Source organism: Cheilinus undulatus, linkage group 16 (assembly GCF_018320785.1).
Source record: "Cheilinus undulatus linkage group 16, ASM1832078v1, whole genome shotgun sequence".
NCBI lineage: Eukaryota > Metazoa > Chordata > Actinopteri > Labriformes > Labridae > Cheilinus > Cheilinus undulatus.
In genome coordinates, this window is record NC_054880.1 from 34,137,828 (window position 1) to 34,151,882 (window position 14,055).

At 40.3% G+C, this 14,055-nt stretch overlaps 1 protein-coding gene across 1 annotated transcript; it reads right to left on the reverse strand.

Moving 5' to 3' along the window:
- Positions 1-2,864: 2,864 nt before the first annotated feature.
- Positions 2,865-7,012, reverse strand: stmnd1 (stathmin domain containing 1). Its single transcript, XM_041809644.1, has 5 exons — positions 6,556-7,012; positions 4,609-4,786; positions 4,375-4,514; positions 3,606-3,737; positions 2,865-3,513 (listed from the first exon to the last, which is right to left on the reverse strand). Exons 1-5 carry the CDS (start codon positions 6,622-6,624, stop codon positions 3,070-3,072), a joined length of 963 nt encoding a protein of 320 aa, XP_041665578.1. The 5' UTR covers positions 6,625-7,012; the 3' UTR covers positions 2,865-3,069.
- Positions 7,013-14,055: the final 7,043 nt, after the last annotated feature.

Consider the following 14,055-nt stretch of genomic DNA (forward strand, 5'->3'; position numbering starts at 1 on the left):
AATTTGTCACCCACTGTCTGATAATTTACACCTTTCTTCTGCTGATAAAACCTCATATAATCTCTGTATTATTGATCAGAAAAGTATAAAATTCATCTCAGTGTGGGCTGTGACCACAGCACTCTTGGCAACAAAGAAATGCCACCCGATAGAGCGTCCCTCTGTGGTGTCTCTGCTCATTCACTGTTTTATTCATGCAGCCACACGCTTTAAAGCCAGAGCAGAGCTGTGTAAAAGGGGGGGCAGGATCCAGTTTCCCAGCTCAACAATAGTGATGAGGTCAGGTTGCATTCAATTGTTATTTTCTCTTCATGTGCAACATGCTGACTGCTCTAAATCCTCTTATGCCGTTACAAGAAAGGCTGTTGCCACAACTTGAATTCTGCCTTGTTTCTATTCAACTCTAGATAAACTCCAAACGTACGAGCCCAGTGTTCATTTTATCAACTAAAACTGTAACTTCAAATGTTAGCCAACTATCTTTTGTCCATGAGGAGGACAAGACCAAGACTAGCTTAAAATAGATTTCTGATGACAAAAACTATGGCATACCATGACTGAGACTTCTGACTAAAATGTTTCAAAGGTTTCTTTAGATTTTGTCGACTACAACTAAAAGGCATGTAAAGAGTCAGTTAAAGATAGCTGCCTAAATTAACACTGGTACAAGAACGTAAAGAAAAAGTGTCAGGAAATATCCGTAAACATCCTTTATAAGAATGCTTGCCAGAAAGATTTTGTTTTTTAAACTCTGGTAAAGATGAAGGCTGCAGTGTCTGACAGCTGAAACAGTAACTCCTGTTTGTCTGATTGTAGCAGCTGTCGCACAGAGAGAGCCTAAAGGTCACCAGAACAGCTGAATACCCACACCGAGGTCACACCAACATCCCTCCACTTTTCTAGAAAACATTCTTAAAAGGAAACCTGCATGTGAAGACATGTTGACTTTATTAGATTAGCTCTAGTGTCTTCTTAATGTCAGGAAGGGAAGTGATGTCATAAGGCTGCACTGTTCTTCTTCCTATGGCATTCAATTCTTAAAACCTTTATAACTTTAAACCTGAGTGTAGTTTTAGCAAAAATAATGCTGAGGAAGAAGGAACTTTAATGTAGATTTAGGTGAGTGAATTGCAAAAGATGTCAAAAGAATAATGCAAACAAATATCATTACCCAGAATGCATTGCACAAAAATGGCAGCCCACAGGTGGATTTTTTTTATATAGGCCTACTCAAAAATGAAGAGACCTCCTCTGTTTTTTTTATAAAATGGTCATTAACCCTTCATAGGTACTCACTGAAATACTTGGAAATTCAAGTTTTAAACCCTAGAATATTACATCCCCGGTATTTTTTGGACTTCTTTCTCTATTATACAGTCACGGGCATAAGCTTTGGGCATGTAGGGCACTAAGGATTCATCACAGCGACCTTTGGTGGCTGGAGAGGGGGCAGCCAGAATGGATGTCAACATGCTGACACACATGTGTGTCGCTCTGCAGCCAAGGTCAAGCTTAACCACATTTTTTTTGTCCAGGCCTTTTCACCCCTGGTGATACATCCTGAGACCACTGGTAGTTTTCAGGCCCTTGGAACATCCACAGCACAACCAGGGGCTTGTGGCAAGCCTACTACCTGTTAGGCCATGCTTACTAACCACAGAGTTTATTTTCTCCACAGATTATTTTCCCATGCCCCTGGTAATACTAGGACATCAAGAGCACTGCCTGGGATGTGTCAATCTTTCTCTCTGCTGGATGCTACCCTCAGGCAGGCTTACTCACATTACAGGCTTTATTTCAGCCCCAATTTATAGCCCAAACATGCCTAAAAGTTCTGCACCGTACTGTTTTTATTTTGTTTCTAGTGAGAAAATCAAGGTCAACACAGTGACCAACAAGTGACACTACGCCATTAAGGGTTAAGGAGACACTTCTATTAATTTTATAAAATCAACATGACATATAATGCAAAATACATTTTTTCCGCCCTCCTCCTCCAAAACTAGTTTGCTCTTTTTTCCCCAGCACTCTAACACAATCTCACTTTCTAAAACACATTACAGAAGTGTTGCAACAGTCACGTGTGTATGACAGGCAGACTCCACTTGTAATTGATGTCTTGTGGGTATTTTGACAACTTCAAGTAAAAAGAGTAAATTTTCTGAACCAGAAAAAACTAAGTCTATGAATATGAAATTGGTGTGGACATTTGCTGATCTGTGCATGCATTTGTGGATGTTTGTACAAATATGTAAATCTTTTAACATATTTGCAAAGCTTTGCATACATTTGCAGATTTGTGCATACACTTGCAGACCTGTACATAACCCGATTTGTTTACACATTTGCAGATCTGAGCTAACATTTGCAGATTTGTGTATTTGCAGATCTGTGCACACATTTGCAAATCTATCTATGCATTTGCAAATTTGTGTGCAGATCTTTGTATGCATTTGAAAATAGTTTTGCAACTATAACAGCTCCATATTAATCACTTCTCACAGACGCATTAAAGTTTGAATTTCCTTCATTGAATGAGCTTGTTTCAGTAAGTTTTTGACCACCCCACTCAGAGAAATCCTGACACACTAGAGAAAGTGGGAATACTGTTAAACAAAAACAAGTTCACCTTCCCTTGCACAGTACACTCAAGGCTCTTTTCTTCCTGTGATGTCTCCTTCTGACTTCAAGAGGCAGCCCAACAACTTTATTCCACTGAAACAGCGCCATCTAATGTAAAAGAGTACAAAGGGTACTCAAAGCCAGAACAATGAGACTGTGAGCAGAGTAAAAAGTGAAACAAAAATATGATTTAATTGATTTTTTGTAATGACAAGTCTAAATGATTTAAATTAAAGCATTCATTGAATTAAATAAGGAAAGAAAACACTCATGCTCCATTGAGCTACAAACTTAAATACACCTGGACATGAAAGAAAATAAAGCTGATGTAAAGGTTTCTTTACATGTTTTTTTTAAGTGTAAAAGGCATCTCTTCAGTGCAAAAGGCATAAATTTGGCTCTTACTTTTTCTCTCCTGTGCTGCTCTGTGGCTCTTCTTTGTGTACATTAAAACATCTCCTCCACCTGCTGAAAGCTGGTATCACACTCCAGCTCCCCTGAGGCTGTGAGGAGCTCCCCCTCTTTGAGCTCCTCCACCTGAGTAAACTCCACCTCCTCTTCTCCATCTCCACTCTCACCTTGCCTTTTTGCCCCTGTACTTTCTCCCCTCCCTCCTCCTTCCACTCTGCCGTCTCTCCTCTCTGCTCTGCTGGTATCCTCCTGACTCTCCCTACCATCACCTGCGGCCTCTCTCACCAACTCCCCACCCTCAGCTGCCTCTCGGGGGATCTGGCTTTGAGGTGGTGGGTTCGGGGTGTCCGGGATGAGGGGCGATTGGAGCGTCTCTACAGGTGTGAGCTCTGCATCCATGCCCATGCTGGAGACGGGTGCAGGGCCACGAACACGTGCAGACTTGTACCTCAAACGTGTCTTGAGCTTCTCTTCTTTTAACTTAGAGACAAAGAAACAAAGGGAGGAGTTTACAGTAGAGATAATCATAGGAGGATCTAACTCACAGAAAAACAGAAGAAAACTCTCCTTACCCTGCGCCTCTCATCAGCAAGCCTCATCTTCTCGTCTATTTCCTCTCTGCTGGGGAGATTCTGTGCCTTCTTGGCCCTCAGAGACTCCAGCCTGGCAGGAGGTCTTCGCATAACTCCTTCACTGTCACTGAGCTGATCCATGACACGCAAAAGCGCCCAGCAGGGAGCAACAGAGAGCAAACATTCATCAGACTACACTCAACATAAAGTCCTGTGAAATTACAGTGCCTATAAAAAGTATTCACCCCCTTGGAAGTTTCACACTTTTATTGATTTTATAAATCAATCATGGCCAATATAATCTGGCTTTTTGGAAAATAAAAAAATCCTCTTTGATGTCAAAGTGAAAACAGATTCCTATAGAGTAAGGTCAATTAAATAAAAATATGCAACGTAAAATAAGTGACTGCATAAATATTCTCCCCCTTTAAAGTGACTGGAGTCCATATAGTGTACCACTTTTAAAGCATTGTTTTTAATGCCTTCAGTGGAAAGCTAATTCAAACTACACACTGCAAAAAACAGCAGCCTTACGCTTTCAATATGTGCATCTTACAAACACCTAGTGAAGAGGAAAACCAACCGTAGTGGCATGTTTTCAAACAAGTATTCACAAAAGTTAGAACTTAGAGAATAGATTTCCAGATAGTTGTAAAACTTTTTATAAAATGACTATTTTAAGAGACTAAAAACCACAGGAAATTTTACATCTAGAGAAATGTCTGGTGGTGTTTCCCTCTGCTGTTTCCAGTGTACACCAGTTACCCACCATGATGCTGAATGCCTCCCCTGCCCCGCTGCTCCTCTCTCTGCTCTGTCCTGCTGGTATGATACCCTGAAGCAGCAGCTCCTCCAGGATCTCACTGGAGTTTTGACGCTCCTGCACAGCGCTTTCCTCCTGCAGCAAGCCTGGAAACGTGAAACACCATAAAAATCATAAAATTCAACATAGAACATGTGAATATTCTCTACAGAGTTCAGTTTGCCTGCTGCACATACACACCATCTTGCTTGATTCCATCTGTTTCACTTTCTATGACACGCGTTACAGGAGGGAGCTTTCTTGGCACTGTTCCGGGTAAGTCAGATGTCTCTCTGTTGTCCATCACCACCCCGCTGTCGGCGGTGCCCTTTGACACGGCGGAGTCTCCACGGCCATCCAGTTTACTTCCTGTCTCATCCTGGCAGCACAGACACACAACATGAAAGCAAACACTTCAATATCCTGAGGCCTTATTGTATCTCAGACATGTGGTTGTCATGTTGACATGAATACAGTCACTGAGGAACAGCACAACAGGTCACACACACAGATTACATCATTTCAGATTTTTTTAAACACAATTATTAAACACAGCATTATTAAACAAAGAAATCCATGAATGTTTGATCAAAATGGTCATGTTTGTCTTTGTATTGAACCATTTTATAAATGTAGATTAAAACAGCGCTCTCATCTGGTCTCCTTAATGACAGCTGCAGATTCTTTACCATAGGTGAGCGCTGGGAGGTAGATCGACTGGTAAATCAAAAGCTTCGCCTTTTCAGCTCCCTCTTGACCACAATGGTCCGGCACATCTGCAGTACTGCTGATGCTGCATCAATTCTCCTGTCAGTCTCACGCTCCCTTTTACCCTCAGTCGTGAACAAGAACCCGAGATACCTGAACTCCTTCACCTGAGGCAGAAACTCACTCCCACCTGGAGGAAGCAATCCACCGTTTTCCAGCAGAGAACCATGGCCTCAGACTTGGAAGTCACTCATCCCAACCACTTCTCACTCAGCTTCAAACCGCCCCAATGTCTGTGGAGGTTTCCAGCTCAAAGGCTTCCTGAGCCTTCATTCTCTTACTCTGGTTCTGTACACACAACTGTAATCATCGGTTAGACTGCTAGATGGAGTCAGTACAATCATTGTCATCCTTCACAAGGAGAAGGTTAGTGGTGAAAAGACAGGCTGTTCTCAGAGACTTTACTGGAAATGTAGACTGAAGGGAAAAGTGTGGTACAAAAAGGAGCATAAGCAACAGGGATGAGCTCAGCCTTGAGAGGACTGTCTAACAAAGCAGACTCAGGAACTTAGAGGAGCCTCACAAGGAGTGGACTGTGACTGGAGTCAGTGGATCAAGGGCTACCACACAGACTTGTCCAGGAAATGGACTACAAGTGTGGACTACCAGAACTTACTGACCATGATATTACTGTGTTTGATTGGCCAGCCACCTGGTCTGACCTGAACCCCATAGAGAATCTCTAGGGAAATGTCAAGAGGATGATGACACCAGACTCAACAATCCAGATGAGCTTAAGGCTGCTATCAGAGCAACCTGGGCTTCATAACACCCGAGTAGGACCACAGACTGATTGGCTCCATGCCACGTCACACAGATTTAGAGAATCATGAAAAAGGAGCTCAGACCAAGTACTGAGAGATAAATGAGTTAACTTTAACTCCTTAAGCAGTACTTTAACACTGAAAAATGTATTGTGTATTTGATGTATTTTAACATGTAAGAAACATAATACTTTTCCCAAAATATAATTAAGTAAAAGTAAAATTACAAATAAAAAAACAAAAAAAAACAAAACAGGAAAGTTACTGAGTTACTGTGGGTAAATGTTACAGAGATTTGCCGCCTTTACTTGATATAGACTGTATAAAAATATTCATATGTCACTATACTTATTATATCTGGTAAAAGCATTAATACATGGCGAGGAATGCCCAAAATAATGAAGAAATTGAATCAAATCAATAAAAAAAATATCGGCAGTACGGACCACGCTTCTTTTGGGTCCTCTTGGTGTCACCAAAATAACCGATACACGGAATTCGGCGTTACACCTACAACGACTTTTCGTCGCACTTATGTTCATTTATAGCTGATATAGCGGGTTTAGACTGCTACACAGTTTTAGCTAAAAGTGGAGGGTTGAGTGACATAGCCTACCTCGTCTCTCTTCACCTCTTCCGGTGTCAGCGGGTGAACCACCGTGTTTGAGGAGCTGCCGCATCCCATATTCACCTCAGGTCAACGGTGACAGACGAGGACATGAATGTCTCAGGTTTAATTACTTTTCTACGTGTTTTTCGCTGTTCTGGTTCACTCAGAAACCCTCTCATTCCTTCACTCAGCCTCCGTGATCCCGGGACGTTGCTAAGGGGCCGTTGCTACAATAAATCTGACCTGGTTAAAGAGCTGACACCCAAGGACAAGCTGGGGAGGGTGTCAAGAGCCAAGAGGACACAGAAAGGTGTGACACGCCTGTGTTACTGCTCTGATACACTTTTGCAGGGTTGTTACTGATACTGAAAGTCTCAGAGATTTTATAAAGTTACCAAAAAACAGCTTAAGTATGGCTGAACTAATGAGGCCAGTCCAAGGAGCACTCACTAGGCAGGCTCAAACGCGACCAGGGACGGTATGGATTACCTGGTGTGAGTGTGCCCCCTAAGCCACCAGTGCAGATTCACTGCGTATTAATCCAAGCTGTGTTAAAGGTTTTAATTTCCCATCATTCCTATTGAAGCATCTTACACTATAAAGCTCGAAAATGAAACAATGATTGGGGTGCATTGGCGAAGATTAATGTTCATTGACTTTAATCGCCCATTTTCACCAAAGTAGCATACAGCATACTGCGCATGTGCGCAACCGTATCACATCAGGGTCATACTTACGTAAGTGCTATACCATATAAAACAGGGGTGTCAAACTCAATCACAGCAGGGGCCGAAATCTGAATTTAGGTCTAACCTGAGGGCCTAACAGGGTAAACATTTAACCATAAACCCTGAACCTTATTTTCAAAGGTTATTAATTAAGGGGGAAAGAAACTGATGATAAATGATTTTGAGATTTAAAAAACAGTCAATATTAGTTCAAAAGGTCAAAACACAAAAATCCAAAGTCAAAATAATGTTTTCAAAAGGCAAATTTATGAGTTAGAAAGTAAAAATAATGAGTTTAAAGGTTGAAATTTCAGACTAGAATTCAAAGTTAGGAGTTGAAAAGGTCAAAATATTTGATAAAAAACAAAATTTTGAGTTTGAAGGTTGAGATGACTTCAAATTTAATACTGTGAATCTAAAGATCAAAATGTGAGACTAAATTCTAAATTTGAGTTTAAAAAGTCAAAATATGGTATTTAAAGTCAAAGTTACGAGTTTAAAGGGAAAAATATGAGATTAAATTTGAAATCATGATCTTGAAAATTCAAATTATGACCTGAAATTTACAATTGGAATCTAAAAGTTCACAATATGAGATAAAAAGTCAAAATCCTAAATTTAAATTTTTCAAATTTAAGTCTGAGGTCCTGAGTGCTGTGGAACAAGTTTTCATTGAGAATATATCTGTACTTTGATCCATTCAGCTTTCCCTCAACCCTGACCAGTCTCCCAGTCCCTGCTGCTGAAAAAAAGCCCCCACAGCATGATGCTGCCACCACCATGCTTCACTGTTGGGATGGTATTAGGAAGGTTGATGAGCGGTGCCTGGTTTCCTCTAGACATGACAAATTGAGGCCACCAATCTTGGTTTCATCAGACCAGAGAATTGTGTTTCTCACAACCTGAGAGTCCTTCAGGGCCTTTTTTGCAAACTCCAAGCGGTCTTTCATTTGTTTTGCACTGAGGAGTCTTCGGTCTATCCCCTCTGCCATAAAGCCCAGATTAGTGGAGGGTTGCTGTGATGGTTGTTCTTCTAGAGCTTTGTCCCATATCCACACAGGATCTCTGGAGCTCTATCAGAGTGACCGTCAGGTTCTTGATCACCTCTCTTACTGAGGCCCTTAGTTTGTATTATTCTGTCTTATCCTGAGCAAACTATTATACAAGTTTGAACTGCATCATAATGAACAAACTATTTTTTCTTCCTTTAAGAGCTTTTGGGATCAAGTCAGGCATGAATCAGCCAAAAATAATAACCACAGAATGAATAATATAGAGTTTATCATAGAATATAAACTTCTTTATCTTTTTGAGATATAAAAGATGGAAGGAAAAAATAAACACCAAACGTTCTTGAATGTTTGTGTTTTGTTACCCAGTCTAAAATACTAAATGACCAGTTTGAATGTATATTCTAACAAAGACATTATCAGTATCTGAGGAAAGAGAAGCCTGAATAAAAGAAAACATATGCATTCTATCCAAGCCTATTTAATTTATCTTTCTCTTTAAGGAATTTGCAGCACCTCATAGAAAAGCTCCTGTGGCTGTAGGAGCGTTGGTGCATCCTACAGGACTCTGTAGAAGCTGTGGCCTGTGCAGCCCAGTCCTGGTGCTCAAGACCAAGGCGTTGTCAAACCTTGGATAGAAATTCTTGTGCAGGCTCTTAAGTTTTTGCTCCACCTCTAGGAGTTGGGCGTTTTTCGTCAATTTGTTGTCCAGATGCTTTAGGTGCCTTCTTGTGAGCAGGAGGTTCTTTCTAAAGATGAAATAAGATGGTTCAGAGGTAAGGATCATATAAAAGACAGGCAGTAGATGTGATTCTTAAAGGAGGCTGTAGTGACTTACAGAGATTGCTTCACTACTGGATGTTGTCCAGCGACCATCTTTGAGAGGTCTTGTTTCTCCAGAGTGAGGCTGAAGTGAGGCTGAATGAGGAGGAGATGAATAAAGGGTTTTTACAGCTATAATCGTAATTGTTCAACCCCCATTGCAAATCAGACTTTAAGCTGTTTGCAAAGAACAAATCAAACAAAAGCTAGTGAAATAGCTCAGAAAAACAATGCTTTAAGTAGTTTCCCCAAATTCAATTGAAAATGCAACTTATATGAGTACAGTACAGCCACAGTTTTGGGGTTTTGTTCTGTGGTGCAATGAAACAAAACTGGAATATTTTTGGCATGATGGATCGGCGGTATGTCTGGAGGAACAAGAATGAAGTATACGCTGCAAAGAACGCTGTGCCCACAGTTAAGCATGGTGGTGGATTGGTGATGCTCTGGGGTTGCTTTGCATCCTCTGACACTGAAACCTGCAGTGTGTGGAAGGCAATATAGATTCACTGAAGTACCAGGAAATCCTAGGAGGAAATTTCATGCCCTCTGTGAGGAAACTGAAGCTTTGACATCATTGGACATCAACAGGACAGTGATCCCAAGCATACCTTACATTCCATCAAGGCTTGGTTGCAGAAGAAGTCCTGTAAGATTCTACAATGGCAATCACTGCCACCTGACTTGAACACCATAGAAAAATCCATAGTGGAATTTGAAGAAGTCATTTGCAGCACGCAGACCCAGGAATATTTCTGAACTAGAGGCCATGGCACATGAGGAATGGGCTAACATTCCTCCATTTTCAGCAGGTCATAGAAGCAAAAAAGAGCTCTTCTAAGTACTAAATATGCTTGCCATGAAGGGGCTTGAATAATTTTAAAGATTGGAGAAGCCATAAGTTGCTGAATTTGGGGTAACCACTTGAAGAATTAGTTGTGTTGAGCTTGCTTTTGTTTGAATTGTTCTTTGCAAAAAGCAGGAAGTCTGTAAATTTTCACAATAAACTTGAATGGTGAACAGCATAAAATTATTTTGATTGCAAAATGTCTATTTATTCTACATGCTTTCTGAAGTCTTTTCTTAAAACAGTTAATCCAAGAGACTCCTTAGATATCTCCAGAGGAAAAAAACATCTTTATTTTGTGCCTTTAACTCGCTGCATAATAAATTCAACACACAAATTAATGTTAATCAAAATAGAAGGCTGGTCTGTGATAACCATCAATACAAACAAGGTAGGTGGAGTGCAAGAGAAAGTTCGGCTTGCTTGGTCAGTCTCATTGAAGATGTGGAACCAGTTGAGCTGGTGGAGCAAAGGATTATGGGCCATATGGGTTTATAATCAACTTCTTTGCTCTAGTTTTTCAAAATGAAATCAATATGAGACTCAATGCTGAGGATATTAAATACAACATGCCTCTTGAATAACACCGCTCACATGAAATAACATTCAATCATTTCTGGCTTTAGCTTGATGTGTTTGAAAATTCACGTTCAGACTCTCACCTGGTCCAGGCAGAGCTCCAGTCTTGGTCTCTGGTTGAGGATATCCAGGTGGTGCATGGCCTGATGCAGCTTCTGATCACAGTGTGGGATCTGGACCGTCATTCTCTGTATGTCCTTCATCAGATCAGAAATCTCATCGCTAATCTAGTTATTAAAAGCAACAGGATTATATATTAACCTCTCAAAAAAGTTGTATCTAGTTGTTTTTTTTTTTATGGTTGAATTTGGACTAACCTGCTGCCTCTCCCAGGTCATAGTGTCGTGGATTTTGATCAGCTCATTGATCTTCTTTCTCAGAGTTTCTTCTGTGCTGCGGCGTAAGTGATCCTGATGGTTTTTCATCTGGGAGAGTCATTTATGAGAAAGTCATGCATACAAAGGGATTGGAATTCAGGCTTTCTTTCAAATAGATTTGACTGACAAAACTAGACGTTTATGGTGTTAACATAGAAAGCATCAATCAGCCATGACCCCCAAACTATATATGAGATGAAACCAAATGGAAACAGGTAAATGGGTTTTGCTGTCTTACATTGGCCAGTGTAAATCGCAGGTTTCACCTGAAAGAGCAGGACTCTTTGATGGGGTTCTCAGCTGCCAGCTTCTGGTCTTTGCAGTGAGAGAGCCACTGGTTATGGCTCACATGGCGCAGGTTGCATTGGTTCATATGGAGCTGTGAGCACGGGGTGTTTAGGTCATAGAGAATGCATTTGGTGGTGAGTTTCAAGGCTTCACCTTTGTCTCAATAATCGTCCAGAAGCTGTGAGCGGATGCCATTTAGACAGCTGGGAATTAAGAAGTAAAATGAATAAGTATCCAGTTGAATTTGAACAAAAAACATCCTCAAACTGCTTCACACTCAGAAAAAATAAGCTTGAATAATATCAGAAAAGCTTTCACTGATCATTCAGAGGTTTCAATCTGATAAGGAGACCTTATTTTGTCTTGCAGGATACAGAGCTGCCTCTGCACTGTGTCCCTGATCTCACTGGTCAGCTGCCCTTCTTTCTTCAGCCTGGTGAGGATGCAGCTGTGTGTCAGGTCTGCCGTACTAATAATGTCAGCGAGCGGCACACACCCGCTCAGGAGCTGACTGTAGTGCTGCTTCTCCCTGAGGACACCCTGAGCAGAGTCTCTCACCTGAGCACAGAAGCAGACAAGTACACTGAGTGGAGATGTTATACAGTAAAAACAGATGTTAGCTGCTTTTTCTGCTGTTTTTTCATGGTGCACAAACAGTTGCTTCAAAGCAATCAAATATACTGTACCATCTCTAAGGCAAAGATTTCCAGGTCCACTTGAATGATGGTCTCAGATAACTGCGCCTGCCAGTGAGTGACCTCTGTTTGCCGAGTGCCTAGGTTCAGCATACTGCTGTAGGCAACAGAGGGCATCTACAGAAGACAAACAATTTAAGGCTGCATGTTTTCAAGCTAAGAAAAAGGAAATAATTTCCTCCTACTTAAAATGTACATCTAAGAGTTATACATTTTTTTTCTATATAAACCTGCCATGTCAGAAACACTATATAGACAAAAGTATTCAGCCACCTGACTATTACACCAACAGGGACTGTAATGCTCCTTAGCAGCCGTTGAATCCACTCTGGGATTTTACGTGGTATCTGCTTCATGGCTGTTGTTCCTAAACTCTTCCACTTTCTAATGTCACTGCCAGCTGACTGTGGAACATCCGGCAGGGATGAAATTTTACCAGTCGTCTTATTGCAAAGGTGGCATACGTCACAGTACCACGCTTGAAGTCACTGAGCTCTTCAGAAAGACCCATTTAGGATCACAAATGTTTATAAATGGAGACTACATGGCTAGGTGGGGATTTTATACACCTGTGGGTCTGACTGAAACACCTGAAATGAATAATTTACAGGTGTAGCCAAATACTTTTGTCCATATAGTGTAGCTTTATATCTGTAATATGATTACTTAATGGAAAACTAGTCCTTATTCTCACAGATAAAGGATGAAAAAAAACCAATAAAGATATAAATGATGTAATTTCAAATATCAAAACATCCTTTGTTGCATGTAAAAATGTAAAACTACATTTTAACATGAAAAAACAAAAAGGGACATTTGTAACAGTAGTTTTTCAAATCAGTGATAAGAATACATTCAAAAATTTTAATGAGAAAATTTGAACAAGTGCAGTTGGCTCAAACTTTAGTCTCAGTATTTGGAAGTAGAACTGTGTACGCCCTATAATAACAGCAAAAGAAACCTTCCCTCCATGCATCATACCCTCACCAACAATATGGAGATTAATACTTGATGTAAAATGCAATCACTTCCACAACTCTATGTTTGGCAGATGTCTTTATCATGTCTATTACTCTGTAAAGGGCTCAGGGCAGCCAGCACCAGTCAAATTAATCGATAAAATAAAATGGAGTAAGGTTCAACCGTTCATTACCCTCGACATATCTTCACGCAGTGAGAAGACGATGTCATCACCAGGCCTGTAGACCGGGTACTTCTGAGTCTGGGTCTGAGTCCTGCATGTCCACACCGGTTTGTTGGTGGACGACACCGGCAGAGAGAACCGGAGCGGATCCGCTGTAGTCCGCCCACAAAAACGGACAGAATCAAACATACCGGATTAAGGTTCCTCTGATTAATTCAACCTCGACCAAATAATGAGCGGATATTTTAGCCAGAAACATCGACACGTAGGGAGAGAGCATTAAAATCTACAAGGCTGAACTCAACATATTTTTGTTTTTCTTTAAAGTTTCTGTTGGGAGTGAAAACAAACATTTCATTCATAAATTCCACCACAGAACGCTCCAACATAACACGTCAGACGGTGTACCGGGATGTACGGAGGCCCGTTTATGCCACTTCTGTGACTTGAGTTTTGGCGACTCAACTTTTAATAAAAAAAAACACAACAACAACAAAAACCCTCATCGATATTACGAGATAGTTGGACACAATTATGAGCACAAAAGTTGGAACTATTACTTTAATCTGACAGCCTTTTTATCTAATAGTTCTCACTTTTATTTAATAACTGAATTTTTATTTCAGGATTTCCTTTTATTTAGTAATTTTGTCATTTGATCTCATAATTTAATATTTTTATCTCATAATTATGTATTTTTATCTCTCAATTTTGACTTTTTCTCATAATTAAAATTCTATTACAATTCTAAATTTTTACCCCAAGTATGACTAACAAATCGGTTCAACTTTTTCCTTATGATTTTGTATTTCTCTCATAATTTCAATTCATGAATCTCATACGTATGCTTTACTATCCTATAATTTGACTTTTCATCTCATATTATGACTTTTAAATTTTTAATTTTTATCTTTATATACGAAGTTCAACTTCCTATCTTGTAATTTTGATATTTTTTCCTCATAATGTCTTTTTAAACTGTGAATGGAGGAAATGGGCTTCTATATGCATGTCCA